Source organism: Callithrix jacchus, chromosome 7 (assembly GCF_049354715.1).
Source record: "Callithrix jacchus isolate 240 chromosome 7, calJac240_pri, whole genome shotgun sequence".
Classification (NCBI taxonomy): domain Eukaryota; kingdom Metazoa; phylum Chordata; class Mammalia; order Primates; family Cebidae; genus Callithrix; species Callithrix jacchus.
The window spans coordinates 19,792,374-19,813,919 of NC_133508.1; the positions used below are offsets into that span (position 1 = coordinate 19,792,374).

A 21,546-nucleotide genomic window follows, 5' to 3' on the forward strand; every position below is an offset into this window, starting at 1 on the left:
TAAATTACATGAATTTGATTAAGTGAGTATAGGAATTACCACAGACCATGTTTATGCAAGTTATAACTCTATCATGGTTTCCTCTCCCCTCCTATTTATTTTCCTGGCTTTCATATTTTACAAATGTCTTTCAGGAGATAGCATGACTGTAAAGGCTTAAACTGTGTAAATATGGCATACAGGGAGCAATAATCATCTATGGTTAGCTAGATACAAAAGCAATGCAATTACTCAAGTTAAATATTTTCTAAAGTCACTCCTCTGAAAGAGTAAATTAACTGCCTGAGGAGTAATTTGTTAGAGTTGCAGATAGTCACCAATAGTATCCAGTTAGAAGAAGCAAATCTGGGAAAGGAAGAATATCAGAAAAAAAGAATGTTTCCAATGATGGACTTACTTGTTACCACTGCTTGATCTCTAATGGACAATACCAAGGAATGCCTTTCTTCCTGGACAGGATGTTGGCATTCCCAATGAATGAAGCTTGTTGTTTCCTTTGGATTACCTGTGTTTTCACTTCTGCGCTGACTCGGCAAGGAACAGAAAGTTTTCAGTGTGATAGTGGAGTCTCCTTGCCTCCTGACTGTGTTTGTGACTTCACAGATCAGTGTGGAGACAACAGTGATGAACGGCACTGTAAGTGACATTCACCTTTCTCCAATTTTAGTTTCCTGTACATCTTGAAACCAGAGCCTTTGAGCAGTCTGAGAGATTTGGCTAGATACCTGGCTCTGTATGGATTTTATTTTACAGGCCTTTAGTGTAGATCAGAAACTAAGATATATTGTTTACCAAAGAGACAAGCCATATATAAAAATTATCAAATCATGAAGATTTTAACCCGATGGAATATATTTTCAGTCAGTTTTCACTGATTATGAAGGAGTGCTAAACAAAAATGTAGCTTTTGATGTTATGTGAATGAAACAAAATTCAAAAGAACTCTTTAATGTAGCTATAAAATGCTGTGGTGGAAATGAATGGGTTAAGTGGAACTTAACTATGTGGAAATATTTGAAATGAATACTAGATTGGATCAGTAGATTTTATTTTCATTGACAGAACACTGCTTCCAGGTGGGTTGGTACCAACTGCACATGGAGTACAACTCTGGCGTTTGTCCTTTGATTTCAGAGTAGTAGGAGGGCACAAGCTTTGGAGAATGCAAGACCTAGATTTACGTCCTGGACGAGTCATCTGGGACCCAAATCTTGTGTGACTTTGAACCTTTATTTTATTATAAGAGGTTGAGATGAGATAAAGCAACTCTTGCAGGTGGGAAAATGCCCCATGGCATACTTGGAGATCACTAATAAACAGGAAGAAGTTTATGAAGAGAAGACATGGGTAGCAACACACACATTCCTGTCATTTCTACTGCAGTATGAAATCTTGAGGGCACACTCTCTTTCAGCAATGGAGACTAGTGTCATTCTTACACACAATCGCCCTTCAAAAACGACATTTTTATACCAGGGGCTCATTGCTGGTTCATAGTAGCTATTGGTGCAATTAATTATCCAGAGGCACGAATTCTATTATTGTAGGTCACTTTACTCAAACATATATCTTCTTCTTTTTTATTCAGATAAAATATCAATTCATGTTTACAGAATTCATTCTCTTCTGCTAAAATGAGGTTCTATGTATTTGATTTTGCCATTGTTTGCCTTCCATTTATATATTCAGTTGCTATTACATTAAAACAAGAAAAGTGATTACTGAAAATGTTTTTCTCTGTAGAATGAAACAGGCTAATATTTTTCTCTTAGTTTCGGATAGCTGTCATGCTGTTACTACTCAGAAACCATTCAATACCAAGTACAGCCAAGGGCAAGAATTCATTTGTATTTGTCCTATTTCCCTAGAGATGCTAACTGTAGGCTTGTTGCCCCTTGCTCTGGCCTGTCTGGAAGAGCACTTACTATTTCTTGATGAGCAGCAAAGAGGAACAACTTGGCTGGTTTGACAAGCAGTGCCAAGTCCCTTCCATTATTAATCTCTATGAAGCCTTTTTCAATACCCTGGCTGTGATAACATGCATGGTCCTGCTTCAGAGAAAAGGTTAATGTGAAGAATTGGAAAGCTGCTGAGTAGGAAAGGTCTTGGCTGCATGAAAAATTCTAATAACTTACAGCCTTGGAAAGAAGTGAAGGCATATATCTATCAAATAAACAGATTTCATTTTAAATGTTACATGGAGAGGTCACCTTTTGGTCTTCTTGCTTTTCGTTTGATTTCTGAGAAGTTTCCACTTTGGCATTTTATTTAAAATGTGGATGAGAATCTGCAGACAAAAATTGAGAATCAATTTAAAGCATGAATTTCTTTTGTATATCATGCTAGAAGAAAAATATTATAAAGAAATAATAGCTAAGCAATTTCACTCATGGAAACTTGTGATGCTAAACTTATAGATTAGATTTTTTTTTTTAACTAACTTTGTAAGGATTTACAGTAGCCATATTTAAAAAAAATCAGTATTCCCTTTAACATCCAACTTGTGTGACCTTTAAATAGATTAATATGTCAACTTTTCTAAATGAAGTTGGCATGGTTGAAGTTAAATTTCTGATGCATCTGATGCTATTAATACATTTTTGAAAATAAGTTCTTGCACAGCGACTCAAGATGTCAGCCACCACAGGTTTGGGAGTCAAAGTTGCTCATAATTTCTGACTGTTGGAAGAACTCAAGGAAGGCCAGAAAGAAGTAGGAGGTGGGACAATTAGCTGGGGTCTAGAAGATGATGAAGACATGACATTTACAAGATGGATAGGGATGATAATTGGGCCTCTAAGAATTTGTGAAAACCAATTATACAGCCTTAAAATAGCATGTGGACCTAAATACCCAGAAGCACCCCCTTTGTAAGATTTGTAACAAAAATTAATATGAATGGACTTAATAGTTCTAATGGAGTGGTGCATCCAAGGGCCATGTCAGTGCTAGAAAAATCGCAGAATTCATATAGCATCAAAGTTGTCATGCAAGCACTTTGGCACCTAATGATGTCTAAAGAAGATGTGAAATTCCCTCAGCCACCTGAAGGACTGTGTTACAGCAAGTAATCAGAAGGAAAAACCACAGGCCCTTCCCCTTCCCCCCATTCAATTTCAGTAGTCTTCATTTTCCACAATAGTAAATTTTCTAGATATATCTTGTAGACCTCAAAGTCTACTGGAAGGGAACTTGTCATTCAAAGGAAATTTATCTTTTCAAATGGAGTCTTGCTCTGTCACCCAGGCTGGAGTGTAGTGGTGCAATCTCAGCTCACCGCAAAACTCTGCTTCCCCAGTTAAAGTGATTCTCTTGTCTCAGCCTCCCAAGCAGCTGGGATTACAGGCATGCACCACCACACCCAGTTAATTTTTGGAGTTTTGGTAGAGAAGGGTTTTCACCATATTGGACAGGCTAGTATTGAACTCCTGAACTTGTGAGCCATCCATGTTGGCCTCCCAAAGTGCTGGGATTACAGATGTGAGCCACCATACCCGGCCAGAAATTTATCTTAAGATACTGTAAATGATACTAATTTTTTTGTCCATTTGAATTATATAAGTTGTGCTATAATAAATCATCTTGTCAAGTGTAACCACTGTCCACATAGTTGAACTTCTGGAATCAAGAAAGTCTACTTAAATTGATTCCTATTATAAGTGTTGGAGCACATCTAACTCAACTGTGAGAAGACACATACACAATCACCTTGCTGGGGTCTCTGTCTTCTTCCCTCCCCCTCCCCCACCTCCCTCTCTCCCTGCAACAACAGCCCTCTAGCCTGGGGGTCTTGTTAGAATACATGTGAAGGTTTCAGGTCCCAGCAGTAGCTGGGTGTGAGGGGTGCTTTGCCTGTACCCCTCGTTTCTTTAAGTCTTAAATGATGCCCTTTCAAAGCCATCATCCTGTCCCCACGCTCCTCTACTACTGCCCTTGGCCAAAGCATAGGTTGTAATCCCCCCACTCCTCTCTGAGATTGGCCTTCTGTGAGGAATTCAGAGCTTCCCCCATATCTTCTCTCCCCCACCTTTATTGAGGGATGCTGCTTTTTCTATCCTCCTCTTCGAAATCCTTTTTGCACCATCACCACCCAACAGCTTTCATGACACTTCCTTGCTTTGGCCAGAAGCCCTCAGGTAAGGTTGGAAAACCTCCCTTGTTTAGTTTTAGAATTGTACTTTTTCATGTCCATCAGCCTGGGAAATGAATATTGGGTCCTCAGCCCTGCCACCCTCTGCTGTCATTGGCTCATCCATTGTTTTCAGCTAAGGTTTTGATAAGGTGAAAAGAATAGTCACCAGGGTTACTCAGACCTGCCAACTCTCAGAGTCCTTGATGGTTGAACTTGGAGAAAGATCACATGAAGATACTCATAAGCACACATGATCCCTCTTAATTGTTTTACTTTCCAGTAATTGCTTTTGTTTTTAAAAATTGAGGAAGTCTTAAACAGAGTTTTCATTTGGTCATCCTTGCAATCCACTGGGGTTTGGTTTGGAATCTGACAACTGGACCAAAAACAACCTTAAATCCCGTGCATGCCTTGGTTTTGGTGCTGCTCCCTTACTTCTGCATTCTGCGGCACTTGTTGTCTTTCATCTGCTTTTGGTAAAAACCATTCTAACAGATAGGAGATTATATCTCATTGTGGTTGTAATTTGGATTTTCATAATGATTAGTAACACTGAGAGTTTTTTTCATGTACCTATTGAATATTTGTATATATTTTCTTTTGAGAAATGTCTTCTCAGATCCTTTGTCCTCTTTTAAATCAGGTTATTATTTACTTGCTATGGAGTTGCTTGTGCTCTTTGTATATTCTGAACGTCAACCATTATCAGATGTGTGGTTTACAAATGTTTTCTACCATTTTGTGAATTTTTGTCTTTACATTGTTGTCATCTTTGCTGTTCAGAAGCTTTTTAGTTTGATGCAGTCCTATTTGTCTAATTTGTTTTTGTTGCCTGGGCTTTTGGGGATATAGCCAAAAATAATTGCCCATACCAATGTCATGGAACTTTCCTCCATCTTAACATTTACAGGTAGAAGTTTTATGGTTTAAAGCCTATGATTTAAGTCTTTAATCCATTTCAAGTTGGTTATTTTACATGGTGAGATATAATGGTCCAATTTTCTTTGTCTGCATATGGATGTCCAGTTTTCCTAACACCATTTACTGAGGAAACTCTCCTTTCTCCATTGTGTGTTTCTGTCAAAATCACTTTTGTCAAAATCAGTGGACTACAAATGTGTGGGTCGATACATAACACAGGAATAGAAAAGAAAATGCTACATGTTCTCACTTATAAATGGAAGCTAAACATTGAGTACATATGGACAAAAAGAGGGGAACAACAGACCGTGGGGACTACTTAAGACTAGAGGGAGAGAAGAGGGTGAGGATTGAAAAGCCACCTATTGGGTACTATTCTTATTACCTGGGTGGCAAAATAATCTATGCCAAACTCTCATGACACACAATTTACCTATATAACTTGCACATGTACCCTTGAACCGAAAATTAAAGTTAAAAGAAAAGTGTTCTTTATTTCAGAGCTTTCTAGCTTGTTCTTTTGGTCTGTGTGTCTGTTTTTGTTCTTCTATTTTTATGTTTTGATTAGAGTTGCTTTATAGTATATTTTGAAACCAAATAGTGTAATGCCTCCAGCTTTGTTCTTTTTGCTCAAGATTGTTTTGACTAGTTGGAATCTTCTGTGATTTCATATGAATTTAAATTTTTTCCTATTTCTGTGAAAATTACATTGGAATTTTGATAGGGGTTACATTAATTCTATAGATTGCTTTGAGTACTATGGACATTTTGACAATATTAATTTTTTAAATCCAGGAACATGGAATACCTTTTCATATATTTGTGTTTCCCTCGGTTGAATTCTCAGTGTTTTATAGTTTTCAGAATGCAGATCTTTCAGCCTGTTAATTAAATTTATACCGAAGTTTTTACTTTATATGTTGCTGTTGTAAATGGGATTTTTTTCTCAATTTTTTTGGATAGTTTCTTATTAGTATATAGAAAAACTATCGATTTTTGTATGCTGTTTTTTATCCTTCAGTATTACTGAATTTTTTATTGGCTTTAACAGTTTTTTGGGTTTCTACATGTACGATGACGTGTCTGCAAACAGGGACAGTTTTACCTCTTTCTTTCTGATCTGAATGCCTTTTATTTCCTTCTCTTGCCTAAAAGCTCTGGCTAGGACTTCCAGTATGAAGCTGAAAATAAATAGTGAGAATGGGTATTTTTGTTTTGTCCCTGATCTTACTAAAAATGTTTTCAACTTTTCACTGTTAAGTATGATGTTTGCTATATGTTGGTCATATGGCTTTTTTTGTATATTCTCTATATGTAATCTGTTGAAATATTTTATTATAACAGGATTTTGAATTTTTCAAATACTTTCTTTGAATCTGTTGAGATGATTAAATGGTTTTTGTCCTTCATTACGTTAATGTGGCGTATGACATTATTAGATTGGCATATGTTGAACCATACATACATTCCCGAGATAAGTACTACTTGATCATGCTGAATGATTTTTAATGTGTTGCTGAACTCAGTTGGCCAATGTTTTGTTGAAAATTTTTGCATCTGTGTTCATCAGGAATATTGGCTCGTATTTTTATCCTTTAAATGCCCTTATCAGCTTTATTATCAGGGTAATGCTGGTCTCATAAAATGGGTTTTTATCTATTCAGCCACTCTGTGTCTTTTGATGAATTCAATACATTTGCATTCAAGAAAATTACTGATAGGTAATTAAGTACATTTGTTAGTTGCTGGCACCATCAAGGTGACAGCAGATTCAGTGGCTGGTGCCCTCTTCTTGGTCTGCAGATGGCTGCCTTCTTATTAAGATCTCACATGGCACAGAGACAGATCACCTCTCTTGTGGCTCTTCTTGAGAGGGCATTAATCCAGTCATGGAGGCACTACCCTCATGACCTCATAACTTCCCAAAGGCCCCACCTCCAAATACTATCACATTGGCAATTAGGGTTTTAACTATGAATTTTAGGGAAAACACACCTTCAGTTTATATTACAACATAATTATCTATGCAAGAAATCTAAAAATAAATATGTAGAACCTATCTGAAGAAAATCAGAAAAAATACAGATGTACAAAAAAAATACTCATGACAAGACTATGCTTCTTCATGGGATGTTTCAATGCTGGGAATAGGTCCATTTTCATGGAATCAATTTAATTATATTCTAGTATAAAATCTAACAAGGATAAATTTTGGAACCTGAGAAAATATCTTGCAAGTTTTTCTAGAAAAATGAGAGATAAATAGGTAGAAAAAGGGAGAAGGTAAAGAGAACAGTTTCATTAATAGGAATAATAGCGTAGCATATAAACTACACTAAAAATATGAAAGTTTATAACTAGAAAAGAATATGATTGTTAGAAATATGAAGCATATCTGTAATGGGTTTAACAAATAAAGTTGGCATTCCAAATTAGTTGAGAAAGCAAAATGGCTAATAATAATTTCAGCTGATTTGTATACATACTTACTATATGCCAAGCACTGTTAAATGATCTCCATCCAGTGTCTTGTTTAATCTTTACCAAAGACAAAAATAGTAGGAATAGTAGTTCTATTATTGTTCCTATTTTACAGCTTGAGGAAACGAATCTTAGACTAGGTAAAATAAAATACCAGAGGACACAGAGCTATTCCATGGAGGAGCTGGAATTCACAAACAATTCTATCTGATCCTGAAACCGCCAATACTAACCACCATACCATGCCGTTCTTATTACATACAATAAATGAGTATCAGGCAATTTCATGAAATACATTTCTTATCTGCTCCAGATAACAAAAGTTTCTAAAGATAAAATGTTGAATATTAACAATGAAGCCATAGTTTGTATTGCCCCTAATAATCAGCTTTGAAAGTCAAGGCAAGTTTTTCTTTCTTTCTTTCTTTCTTTCTTTCTTTTTTGATATATAGTAGATTTTCAAAGTATGTTTGTTGAATATTGATGTTGAGTAAGTATTGGGATGGGAAAGACCTTTGTAAATGTTAAATGAAAGAAGAAAACTTTAAAAGTCAATAAATTAGAATGTATAAATTAAAAGTTTCACTATATTGAAACATCGCAAGTAAAATGAAGGAGGAAGAATGTCTGCGATATAGCAGACCAATAATTCTTTTCCAGGTCAATAAATCAAAGATACATTTTTCTTTCATAGAAATATAGGTAAAGTTCTTGAAAACAACTCACACACAGAGAAATGACCACATATGATGAAGTTATCAACTTCACTACTAGTTGTAAATCACAATTGAAAACAAAAAGCTACCAATATTTTAAAAATAAAATAAATATGAAAAATAAAAAAGCATGTTCATTGTTGGGAAGGATATAGGAAGGCAGATACTATTGCAGGCAAGAGAATTATAAACCCTACCTTTTTTGTTTAGTATTTTTATAATATGAAAGAGGATTTTCAAAGTGTGCATGCCCTCTAACTGGTAATTTCACTTTTAGAAATTTATTCTAAGGAACAAAATGAGCTCATGAAAAAAGTCTCCTCAAAGTATCGTTTAATATGGTAGAAATGGGAAGTCATCTAATTTTATGATATTAGGTTAATATTTAAATACGTTATGATGCATCAATAATATGGACATCTGTGCAGCCATCTGTCATAATTTTTAATGCTATTTAAAAATGAGAAAATGCTCATGATATATTGTTATGGGAAAAACCATGATTACACATCAATATATTTATTGTACTTAAAGGTATAGTATGGAACTGCACGTATAATATGAGACAGAATTATCTCTACGTGTTGGGCTTATATACCATTTTATTTTTGGTATATCTTTATGGTTCCAACTTTTCTAAAATCCCATCTATTGTTTTTGGGGTTTTGTTTTGTTATTTTTAGACGGAGTCTTGCTCTGTTGCCCAGGCTGGAATGCAGTGGCATGCTCTTGGCTCACTGCAGTCTCTGTCTCCTGGTTCAAGTGATTCTCCTGCCTCAACTTCCTGAGTAGCTGGGACTTCAGGTGCATGCTACTACACCCAGCTAATGTTTTTTGTTTTTGTTTTTGTTTTTTTGTTTTTTGAGTAGGGTTTCACTGTGTTGGCCAAGCTGGTCTTGAACTTTTGATCTCCCACTACAGCCTCCCAAAGGGCTGGGATTATAAACATGAGGCACCACACTGATCTCTACATCTATTCTTTTTATAATAAGGGTAAAATGATATTTTAAAATGATCTAATAAACAGCCTTCCTATTAGAAATTGTATTTATTCTAGAAATGAGAGGAAGAAAATGTTAGGAATATATGCCATGTAACAGGATTACCTTTCTTTCTTATTTCTATGTTTTTCCTCAAAATGATGAAAGAGGTTTTGTTTTCCTTTCTTTGTTGTTGCAGATGTTATTTTACTTATTTATTTTGAGATGGAGTCTCGCTCTGTTGCCCAGGCTGGAATGCAGTGGTGGGATCTCAGCTCTGCAACCTCCGCCTCCCTGGTTCATGTGATTCTGCTGCCTCAGACTCCCATGTATCTAGGAATACAGGTGCCTGCCACCAAACCCAGCTAATTTTTGTATTTTTGGTAGAGACAAGATTTCAGTATGTTGGCCAGGCTGGTCTCGAACTCCTGACCTCATGATCCACCCACCTCAGCCTCCCAAAGTGTTGAGATTACAGCATGAGCCACCATGCCCGGCCAAATGTTATTTTTTAATCAGGAAATTGAGAATTTGCTAGTAAAATAAAATATTGAAGTTATGTCAATATCAGCATGAAGTGTTTATATAGCAGGGTTAAATCCACATATTGTCCAGTCCTATTCATCTTCAGAGTCTGGCACTTTTCCTTCCCCATCACAACTGCCCATCTGGGTGTCAATCTTTTTATTTTGTTTTGTCCAGGCTCTCTTTTGTGTGATCATGTGTATGCGCGTGCGTGTGTGTGTACCCACCAGTATCCACCTATGGTTCTTTGGTGAGCCTTCTGCCCCATGTGGTTGTTTTTATGGAAGTACCTCATCTTACAGCGGTAAGAGGAGCTCATGTGGCTCCTCTCTGCTAGTGTTTCTTTGAAAACAACAACTTGTCTGCAAGTTTCAGCTCAGCTTCCATCATGCTCCCTGATGCAGGCCTAGAAGTTGCTTAACCATCACACGAGGTGAACACAGTTCTTTTTTGATGTGGTTTCTGGAAACCAGGACCTTTTTTTTCCTCTCTGGTCTCTTCCCCCTAGTCTACCCTCTGCAAAGTCATGCCCATCTTTCCTGCCCTCTTCTCAGACCCCTTATCCTTGTGTGGCCTCCCAGGGATGGGGTCTTCTCACTCTCCCATTATGGTTTTCCGACTCTAGTTCTATGGAGTTAAGCCTATGCGCTCCATCATTTAGACATCTTAGCTATTCAAGGACCAATTCTTAGTAAAAATTGGACCATCTATTTTTCCTTGTATTTCATTTATAATGGTTGTAACTTTCCTAGAGGCAATGACCAGAGGGAGGTCACAGAGCAGAAGGTAAAGAAAAAAGAAAAACACCGTTTTTAAGACTTTAAGGTTTGGCCGGGCGCGGTGGCTCACGCCTGTAATCCCAGCACTTTGGGAAGCTGAGGCAGGTGGATCACAAGGTCAAGATATTGAGACCATCCTGGTCAACATGGTGAAACCCCATCTCTACTAAAAATACAAAAAATTAGCTGGGCATGGTGGCGCGTGCCTGTAATCCCAGCTACTCAGGAGGCTGAGGCAGGAGAATTGCCCAAACCCAGGAGGCGGAGGTTGCGGTGAGCCGAGATCGCGCCATTGCACTCCAGCCTGGGTAACAAGAGCGAAACTCCATCTCAAAAAAAAAAGACTTTAAGGTTTGTCAGAAAGTTTTCTACACTGAAGATCCTAGAGTGGCACAGCAGCTTGTATGATGTGCTGCAGCACTCTTCACAATATCAAAGACATGAAATCAGCCTACATGCCCATCAGTGATAGACCTGATAAAGAAATGTGGTTACACCGTGAAATACTATGCAGCCATAAAAAGGAACCAGATCATGTCCTTTACAGGGACATGAATAGAGCTGGAAGCTGTTATCCTCAGCAAACTAACACAGTAACAGAAAACTAAATGCTGCAGGTTCTCACTTATAAGTGGGGCCTGAACAATGAGATCCCATGGACACAGAGAGGGGAACGACACACACTGGGGCCTGTTGTTACGTTGTGGGGGGTGGGTCATCAGGAGGGAGAGCATCAGGAAGAATAGCTAATGGGGCTTAATACGTAGATGATGGGCTGATGTGTGTAGGAAACCACCATGGCACATGTTTCCTGCATTACCAAACCTGCACATCCTGCTCATGTTGCCCTGAACTTAAAATATAAGTTGAAAATTTAAAAAAAATTGCATTACAGTAGAATTGGATATATAAACAATAGAATTGAGAAACCAGAAATAAATTCTTACATTTATAGTCAAACAACAACAACAACAACACATTTAACTCCTTGTTGAAACTGTTAGGGGTGTAGATTCTGAGAATTTTCCAGTGAGCAAGGTATAGCATGTGAAATTTACAAGTACTTACCTGTAACTAATGATTCCATGGTATGAGTATTTATTAGGAATTTCTTCATTTATTTTAGTTAAAATAAACATACCTCCTAAAGCTTTTTATTATTTCTAAGCTCCCTTTTTTCCTTCCTTCAATGCTGTTTTATTATTATTACTCAATGCTTTTAATTATTTCTATGTTACCTTTTCTCTTTCCTTCAATGCTATTTTTCTTCCAAAAGAGCTGATTTTAATCTTGGTCCCATAGATGGACTTCAGAGAGACCTTGAACTGGGTATGCCTTTTATTTTTCTTTTGGGATCTATGTCTATTAAATTCCTTCTGTTATTTTGAAAACAATCTTCATAAAATACTTCTCATGCCAAATAATACCATTAGGAACTTTTCACTCTTGTCAATTGTTGTATGACTCAGATGCTGGTGTACACAGTGGTGTAACAGAAATAATTTTCTTTAATATATTTTGGTGTCTATAATTGCTTCCTAGTTGTAGACTGTTTTGTGTCATAACGGTCAATGGAAATATGAAAGAAAAGATGAACCATAAGTAATGGGGATTGGTCTTTCATCTCTGGGTATGATGTACAGAACTGGCAGTACTTCCTGCCTGTGAAAACATGAAAGCATTGAACTACAGAAGTGTTCTCAGCATATGCTGAAAATTGGCTGCACAGTGACTCTTTCTCCTAGGGAAAAACTAAAACTTTACTGACATTTTATTTTGACCCATCTTATAGGGTTTCTTATCACAATTCCAATAAAAGATGCCTTATAACGATTGGGGCAAATTTGGTGGGGTCATGTACCTTGAACAGTGTCATGTGACCTGTAATCTGGTGCATGCCTTGGTTTTGGTGCTGCTGCTGCTTCTCAGGACCCTCAGCAGGGATTAAAAAAAGAACCCGGTGTGCACAGCAGATCCCCAAAATTGGCAGGCTTGACCTCCTGGCAAATTGCTGCGTCTTTCCCCTTTCTGTTTAGGACCACTAAATGCGGAAATGTGGATGTGTACAGAAATAAAAGCAATTCAGTGTGTGCTAAGTTTTTTTTTTAATTTAGTATTTGTGTAAAACCACCATTTGAAGCAGCAACTATCAAGTCTGAAAAGCAATTGATGTTTCCATGAATCTTTTTCTGGGGGAAAACCTTAGTTCTGAGGATTTAACAACTGGTAAGTGAAGTTTGTGTTTCTTTATCCTAGGGAGAAACTAAGACTTTACTGGAATTTTATTTTGACCTATCTTATAGCGTTTCTTATCACAATTTCAATAAAAGATGCTTAATAACGATTAGGGAAAATTTGGTGGGGTCATGTACCCTAGTGAGATTTTAATTAAAAAAAGAAATAGTTCTGTATGAAATGATACCATTCTTCCAGAGTTGCAAACAGTTTATCTGGTATTTTAAGGAGGCCGTGAAAATGCAAGATAGAATCCCCATTAGGTCAGAAAATGTATCTAGTTCTCCCACTTCTAGAATACTGATTGGCACTTAGAGTCAATAAATATTACATAGACTGGCTGATATTACTGGTTTACTGATTGAGTGAATGGAGGAATATTTAGTCACATTGTTTTCTTTCACCATGGAACTGGATAAAATTATTCAGTCTTACAATGTAGTCTCCTCCTATTTTGTGGCTCAAGTGTGCAAATTGATATCACATAAGAATAGTATTCAGTTTATGAGCTCCCTTTGAAGATTTCAAAGACATCTGGCAACATCAAGTGGTGAATATTTTCCTCCAAAGCAAAATGTCTTCTGAGCCCATATCTGTACAAAGATAGACCTCCTGCCATGCTTGTCATCTCATGTACACTTTTCTGTTTATAAGCAAAAAGGTTTGTAAATAAACATTATTTCTTCATTTACCATGTTGACACTGTAGGCTTGGCTAGGAATTCTGAGAGAAGGCTGGCATTCTGTTGCGAATGCTATCAAATTTATGAAGGCAGAGTCCTCGAATCTCAGCTTTTAAATAAGCTTCCATCAGAGAAATATGAATAGAATATAATGTTCTCTACTACCCAGAAATAATTGTGACTTTCCACTGGGTAAGTCTTGAAATGCTTGATTGAATTTGGAAAAGAGATTTTACTTATTTTGAGAGAGATTGAAAACCTATTTGGGAAAAAAAATGTCAGGAGTTCATTTGTTCATGAATTAGCTTAATGAAAAATTTGTCCATGCAAGATATTAAACTTTCTATTTAGGGCCCTGTATTTGTCCTTATAGAAACTACTGAAAAGTCATTACATCTCTGGCCAAACTGCTTCTCTGGAATAGAAAATTATTTGTAAACAGCCATATGACACTTATAATACTTGAGTGAATACTGTTGTAAGCTGGAGTGAATGCTATACCTTGTTAATATTTCTGCAAATATCATCAGACACCTGCAAACACTGAAGACCTCTCCTTTGAAGGTTACTAATCCTAAGGCAATAATAAAGTTGAAACACAGTCTGGTAATCCTTTCCTCATTTATAGAGATACCAGTGATGACACAATTCTTGCCAAAGATGTTCTCAAGACTTAAGGATAGAGGCAACTACATATGACAAGAATCCAACTGAAAAATCCAGTTGGATAATTCTGATGTGAGCTCTAGCAGTACTCATTCAATTCACCGTAATATACCTTTGTGACTTAGGGTTTTTCTGTTTCTATGTCAAGGAAAATGTTAACATTAGTTTAATGTAAATGATCACAAAGATATCCTTAATAAAAACGAATTAATACTTTTAAATCACCAAGCCAAATAATAGCAGTCTTTCACTGACATTTCCTCTTGAGAATTCTGAAATTTTACTTGTATTTAACTGGAATATTTTAGATTCATTTCATTCTTTTCAGTAACTGGCCACTCATTTTTACATTTGAGAGTAAAGGAAATCATTCTTTAAGAAAATATGTTTGTATGTTATCTAAATGAAAGAAATTATTTTCCAGAACAATACAATGACTTGTATGTAAAATTTTGTGACAGTGTAATACTGTCATTTTGTGTTGCTGTCATAGAATCATTCAGACTAGGTAATTTTTACAGAAAAAAGGTTGATCTGCAGGCTGTAGAAGCAGGGGACCAGCATTTGCTTGGCTTTTTGTGAGGAAGCTTTTGCTCATGGCAGAAGGCAATGGGGGAGTAGGTGTGTCACATTGTGAGACAGGAAGCAAGGGAGGGGAGGAGATGCAATGCTCCTTTATACCACCAGCTCTCTTGTGAGCTAACAGTGAGAACTCACTCATTTCCATGGGGAGAGCACCAAGGCATTCATAGGGGATCCACCTTCCTGACCCAAACACCTGCCACCAGCCTCCACCTCTAATATTGGGGATCACATTTCAACATGAGATTTGGAGTGGTCACACATCCAACCCATATCACGTAGTTTTCCTCAAAGGGATAAAACACACTCACAAACTTGGAAAAGAAGGAAACTACCTCAAGTTAATAAAAGCCATGTATGAGAAACCACAGCCAACATCACACTTGATGGTAAAAGACTGAAAGCTTTTCTTTTAAGATCAGGAACAATACAGGAATGCCCATTTTTTATCAATTCTATTCAGCATAGTTCTGAAAGTTTTAGACCATGTAACTAGGCAAGAAAAAGATTTGAAGGCATTCAAATTGGAAAGGAAGAAGTAAAACTATCTCTATTCATAGACAATATGATCTTACATGAAGATTCTATTTTTTCTAAAAAAAAAAAACCTGTTAAAACTAGTTTAAAAACTCAGTGAAGTTGCAGGATACAAAACAAACATACAAAACTGAATTGCATTTTAGTACCATAACAATGAACAGTCTAAAAATGCAATGGATAAACCAATTTCACTTACAATAGCATCAAGAAGAATGACATAATGAGGAGTAAACTAGACTAAGGAGACAAAAATTTTATGTATTGCAAACTGTCAGTGTTGAAAGACATTTAAAAAGGTACAAATAAATGGAAAAGATATTCTGTGTCCATAGATTGGAAGATTTAATATTGCTAAGATTTCAGTACTACCCAAAGCAATCTACAGATTCAGTGCAATCTCAGTCAAAATTGCAATAATTTTTCTTTTGTAAAGGTAGTAAAATTTATCCTAAAATTCATGTAGGATCTCAATGGATCTCAAATAACAACAACAAAAAAATCTGGCAAAAGAAAAAAGTAAGAGGTCTAACACTTCCTGATTTCAAACTTTATTAAAAAGCTACAGTACCTAAGAGTGTGGTATTGGCATAAAAGCAGACATATAGACCATGGAATAGAATAGAAAGCCCAGAAATAAACCTTCAAACATATGGTCAAGTCAGTTTTGAGAAGGAACCCAAGACCAATGGGGAAAGGACAGTCTTTTTAACAAAGGTAATGGGAAAATTGGGTAATCACAAGTAAAATAATTGGAGTTGGACCCTTACCTTACACTATATACAACAAGTTATCTCAAAATGGATTAAAGATCTAAATATAAGAGCTAAAGCTGTAAAACTTTTAGTAACATGGGAGAAAAGCTTCATAATATTAGATGTGGCAAAGATTTATTCAATGACGCCAACAGCACAGTCAACAAAAGAAAACGAATACATTTACTTTATTGAAATTAAAAACTATTCATCAAAGGATAGTATCGACAGAGTGAAAAGGCACTCCATGGAGTAGTAGAAAATATATGCAAATCATATATCTGATAAACGATTGCTGTCAGAATATAAAATGAACTGCAACTCAAACAGCAATGACAAAAAGACAAATAACCTGATTAAAAAATGAACAAAGACCTTGAATAGATATTTTTCAAAAAAGATATATAAATGTCCTGAGATACCACTTCACACCCATTGGGATGGGTATTATAACCATCCAAAAAATCTCCTAGAAAATGACATAGTTATGAAGATTTGCAGAAATTGGAACACTTGTGGTTTTCTGGTGGGAATGTAAAATTTTGTAGTCACTTTGGAAAACAGATGGCAATTCCTCAAAATATTAGAGATAGAATTACCATATTATATAGCAATTTCACTTCTTGATATGTACCCAAAAGAAAGCAAAGAACAGGTATTTTTAGACCTGTGTTCACAGCAGCATTATTCACAATAGCCCAAAGCTGAAAACCACCCAAGTGTCCATTGACAGATGAATGGTTTTGATGCTACAACATGAATCAACCTTGAAGACATTATGCTAAGTGAAATAAGCAACTCACACACACACAAACATACACTGTATGATTCCTCTTATATGAGTTACCACAGTACTCAAATCCATACAGGCAGAAGGTAGAATTTTGTTTGCCAGGGGTTGAGTAGGGAGAAATGGAAAGGTGGTGTTAATGGGTACAGTTTCCATTTTGCAAGATGAAAAGACTTCTGGAGATAGATGGTGATGATGGTTGCTTAACAATGTCAATATACTGAATACCACAGAACTATACACTTAAAAATGGTTAAAATGGGCCGGGCACAGTGGCTCATGTCTGTAATTCCAACACTTTGGGAGGCTGAGGCTGGCAAGTTGCTTGAACCCAGGAGTTCGAGATCAGCCTAAGCAACGTGGTGAAATGCCATCTTTACAAAATGTAGAAAATGAGCAGGGTTTGATGCTGTGCAGGTGTAATTCTTTAGTGATTCTTTAATGAAAAAATCTTACAGTATGGTAGCCAACTCAGGAGATAATCGTGGCTTCCAAGCAACCTTCCAATCCTCCCTCTTTGACTGCAGTATATCTGAGCTTTGGGATTATAAAACTGAAAACAAAGCAATACATTGCACAAGTTCAAAACACACGCCTGTGGTGGTGTGCACTCAGCTACTCTGGAGGCTGAGATGGGAGGATCAGTTGAGCTTGGGGAGGTCAAGACCTCAGTGGTCCTTGATTGCACTACCATACTCCAGCCTAGGTGACAGAGCAAGATCCTGTCTCCAAAAATAAAAGAGAAGAAAAGATTAAAATGTTATATTTTATGTGATGTATATTTTACCACAATAATAATAAAAAAAGAGTAGGACTCTGTGATGTGAAGACTACAACTAGACTACAGCTGTGCCTCATAGAACCTGTAGGAGAAAGAGAAATGTACATTATTAATATGGACCCAGGGCAGATTTTGAAACAAGTGTGGTTTCTATCTCATCTCTTCCCTTCCTAGATTTTTCCTAATTCTTACGTTGTGTTCTGTTTTCTAAGAACATTATGTTTTCTGTTCTTGTGTCAGTTTGCTGAGAATGATGGTTTCCAGTTTCATTCCTATCCCTGTAAAGGACATGAATTCATCCTTTTTATGGCTGCATAGTATTCCATGGTGTATATGTGCCACATTTTCTTTATCCAGTCTATCATTGTTTGGTGTTTGGGTTGGTTCCAAGTCTTTGCTATTGTGAGCAGTGCCACAATAAACATGTGCATGCGTCTTTATAATAGAGTGGTTTATAATCCTTTGGGTATATACCCAGTAATGGAATTGCCACATGTTCTCACTCATAAGTGGTAGTTGAACAATGAGAACACATGGACACAGGGAGGGGAACATCACACACTGGTGCCTGGGGTATGGGGGCCTAGGAAAGGAATAGCAGTGGGTGAGGGGATTGGGAAGGAATAGCATTAGGAGAAATACTAATGTAGTTGACAGGGCGATGGATGCAGCAAACCACCACCATGGCACACGTATGCCTATGTAACCTGCATGATCTACACATGTACCCCAGAACTTAAAGTATAATAAATAAATTTTTTTAAAATGCCTAAAGTACAATTAAAATACATACATATAACATATTGATTAAAAAAAAAAGAACATTATGTTGTGGTGCTTTACCCAGACCATACTTTCCAGAGTTAATCCTGAGTTCTGGGTTATCTGAGTTTCTTCACCATTATGACAGTGAAAACTTTATCCTATTCGTTCCCACTTTTTCAAAAGCATGCCCCGAGCTGACGGTCACTTTGGCATGTTATTTGACATTTTTCTTTCCGTTATCATGCTAAAGAGCAAAGCAATGAGGAATTCTTTAGTGATTCTTTAATGGGAGAATCTGACAGTATGGAAGCCAACTCAGGAGATAATTGTGACTTCCAAGCAACCTTCCAGCCCTCCCTTTTTGACTGCAGTGCATCTGACCTTTGGGATTATAAAATTGAAAACAAAGCGATAAGTTGCACAAGTTCAAAAAGTTCAGGGACTTGGATTCCACTGGTAAGTTCCGGTATAGCACTCCTAATTGTTCATTATATTGTCCAACTGTGGCATTATTGCTTCACACTATTTAGTGATGGCTGTAATCTACATGGTGACAAATTTTATTACAGCACACAGTTTCAGATTTGATGTGTGGCATATGAAGTTAAAAGGTAAATCAGCTACAATTCAAGGAAAATTATTCAAATTGTTTAAAATGTGCAATTCTCTATTGGGGAAAATGAGTATTTAGAAAACTTTCTGATGTGTTTTTGAGTCATCTGGCAGTTATTTTAAGTTCAGGATTTCTTTTTTTTGGTAAGAATTAATTGAAAATGTGTGCTCATTAGATTCATTTTATAACAAAAAGAACCCCTGTTGAGACTATTTATAAGAAAAAATGTTTTATTTAGCTATATTTTTCTAGTTCTAGCCTCCAAAATTATTATCTTGTGAATTAAAAACACATTGCAGGCAGACATCGACTAAGTAATTGTGCAGCTAAATTTCTTGGTATTTAAAAAATGTTTGATCACCTGTGTGAGAATGTGTGTACCTTTCCTACATGTAATTGCTGAAATATGGTGAGAAAATAATTTAGAATGTTTTATAATCATAGATCATTGTAAAAATTGTGGAGAACTAAAACAAACTTGAAAATAGATACATTTTATGGCAATACGTGTATAGCTGATTGAATCTCATATACACACAAATACATACAAGTGACTATATCCTTTTTTTTGTTCAACTAGATTCCCAGATAACTAGGAGTCTATAAGATAATAATTTGGATATTCCAGCTGTCCTAAATATTTCAAAGGCCTTATAGAAACTGTATATTTAATCATAGTATATCTCATAGACTAATAGAATTTCTTTGCTTTTGAAGAGAATGACATCAACTCTATCTGGAAATACTTGTTTCCTTAGGCTAACTAGGAGTTCTGATAGAGCTTTAATTCTAGGTCAGCAATAAAAATGGGACAGTGGATTAATAATTATGCCTTAGAGGAAAGCTTTAAGAGCTGTGGTTCATTCTCAACACCAGCACTCACTAGCTTGTCTATCTTGAGCAAGTTACTTAATATCTACAAGACACAATCTAAGTTCTCATCTTTAAAATGGAAGAACAGGCTTGCTTCATGAGGTAGTTATAAGAAATAAGTTACTTCAAATAACATGCAACAATGACCTTACCTCAGTAAATTGTAGCAATGAGGATTCTTGTTATTGTTATACAATTCATCTGGTCAGCAAAATCTTTTAAAATATGGGATCTAGGAATAAAATTAATAAAAATACGCCATGGTGATGAAGCAGGCTCCATGGCATGTGACTGGCTGAATCCACAGACATGCAAGTTCATTACCAATGGCCTGTTTGATTGATTTTACTCCTAGATTCTTTACTTTGAAAGATTTTTGCCAACCAGCGGTATTCTGTAATAATAACAAGATTCCTCACTGCTGCAATTTATTGAGGTAATTGTTTTGTGATAGGATGAAATGAAAATTATGTTCTTTTGACTGGGTTGCCAAGCACTGCTTAACTATTAAGCAGCGTGTCTGCTCCAGCTATGGCTAGTGCAACTAGTCAGGAAATGAAGAAACTTGTCAGAGTGATGCAGGCGTGCAAGTGAGACTTGAAATTAGGGCTTAGCCTGAGAGGTTTCTTGAATTCTCCCAGGAAAGAATTTACTAAAAGAAGTTTCATAGTCATGGTTGCAACGCTTTGGATATTATTTAACAATGACTAAAATCAAGGTCAAGGACTTCTTCTGTGCCCTGACCATGATTTCAAGTTCAATGCAATTCAAAGCTACTTGCTACTGCAATAGAGTTTTGTTTAAGTAGTTAAAAAAAAAAAAAGACTGTTAAAATCTCAAAGCCATGCAGCTGTGGTGATGGACCAGAGAGTATAAAATCTCTACTGTTTTTTTTTTTTTGAGATGGAGTTTCGCTCTTGTTATCCAGGCTGGAGTGCAATGGTGTGATCTCGGCTCACTGCAACCTCCACCTCCTGGGTTCAGGCAATTCTCCTGCCTCAGCCTCCTGAGTAGCTGGGATTACAGGTACACGCCACCATGCCCAGCTAATTTTTTGTATTTTTAGTAGAGATGGGGTTTCACCAAGTTGATCAGGATGGTCTCGATCTCTTGATCTCGTGATCCACCTGCCTCGGCCTCCCAAAGTGTTGGGATTACAGGTGTGAGCCACCGCGCCCGGCCTACTGATTTTTAAAGTTTGTTCTTTCTACTGTCTCCAAGTTCACTGTTGTAATCTTATAACTGAACAGTTCTAAGATTTGTTAGGCAATTCTGAGTCAGGCTGAAAAGAGAATTAGAGTTAAAGAAATTAGGAGACTATCTTTTGCTTTTTTTTTTTTGCCATATGGAATATGTTATTCTGCATTAAAAGGTTAAAAAAAAGGGAAAAGGAGAACAAAGCATCATATAACGTATTTGGGCTACAACAAAAGTATTAAATATGAATTGTGGAAATTAAAAAAAATTCAGGCTGGGTGCAGTGGCTCATGCCTGTAGTTCCAGCACTTTGGAAGGCTGAAGCAGGTAGATCACTTGAGGTCAGGAGTTCAAGACCAGCCTGGCCAACATGGCAAAACCCTCTCTCTTCTAAAAAAAAAAAAAAAAAAAAAAAAATTGCTGCGCATGGTAGCATGTAATTCTAGCTACTCTTGAGGCTGAGACAGGAGAATCACTTCAACCCAGGCAATGGAGGTCACATCCAGCTGAGATCACACCACTGCACTCAACCCTGG

General features: G+C 36.6%; 1 protein-coding gene and 1 pseudogene across 3 annotated transcripts in view; both read left to right on the top strand.

Moving 5' to 3' along the window:
* Positions 1 to 299: 299 nt before the first annotated feature.
* MALRD1 (MAM and LDL receptor class A domain containing 1) overlaps positions 300 to 21,546 on the top strand; it is a 619,714-nt gene continuing 598,467 nt past the window's right edge. For all 3 annotated transcript variants that reach the window (XR_013520422.1, XM_078332925.1, XM_078332926.1), the window contains exon 1: positions 300 to 636. Coding sequence is in view for 2 of the 3 variants with exons in the window: in XM_078332925.1 (XP_078189051.1) it covers positions 438 to 636 (199 nt within the window). In the remaining variant the exon portion in view is untranslated. The remainder of the gene's footprint in view (positions 637 to 21,546) is intronic.
* Positions 2,517 to 3,410, top strand: LOC100400894 (ubiquitin-conjugating enzyme E2 variant 1 pseudogene; annotated as a pseudogene).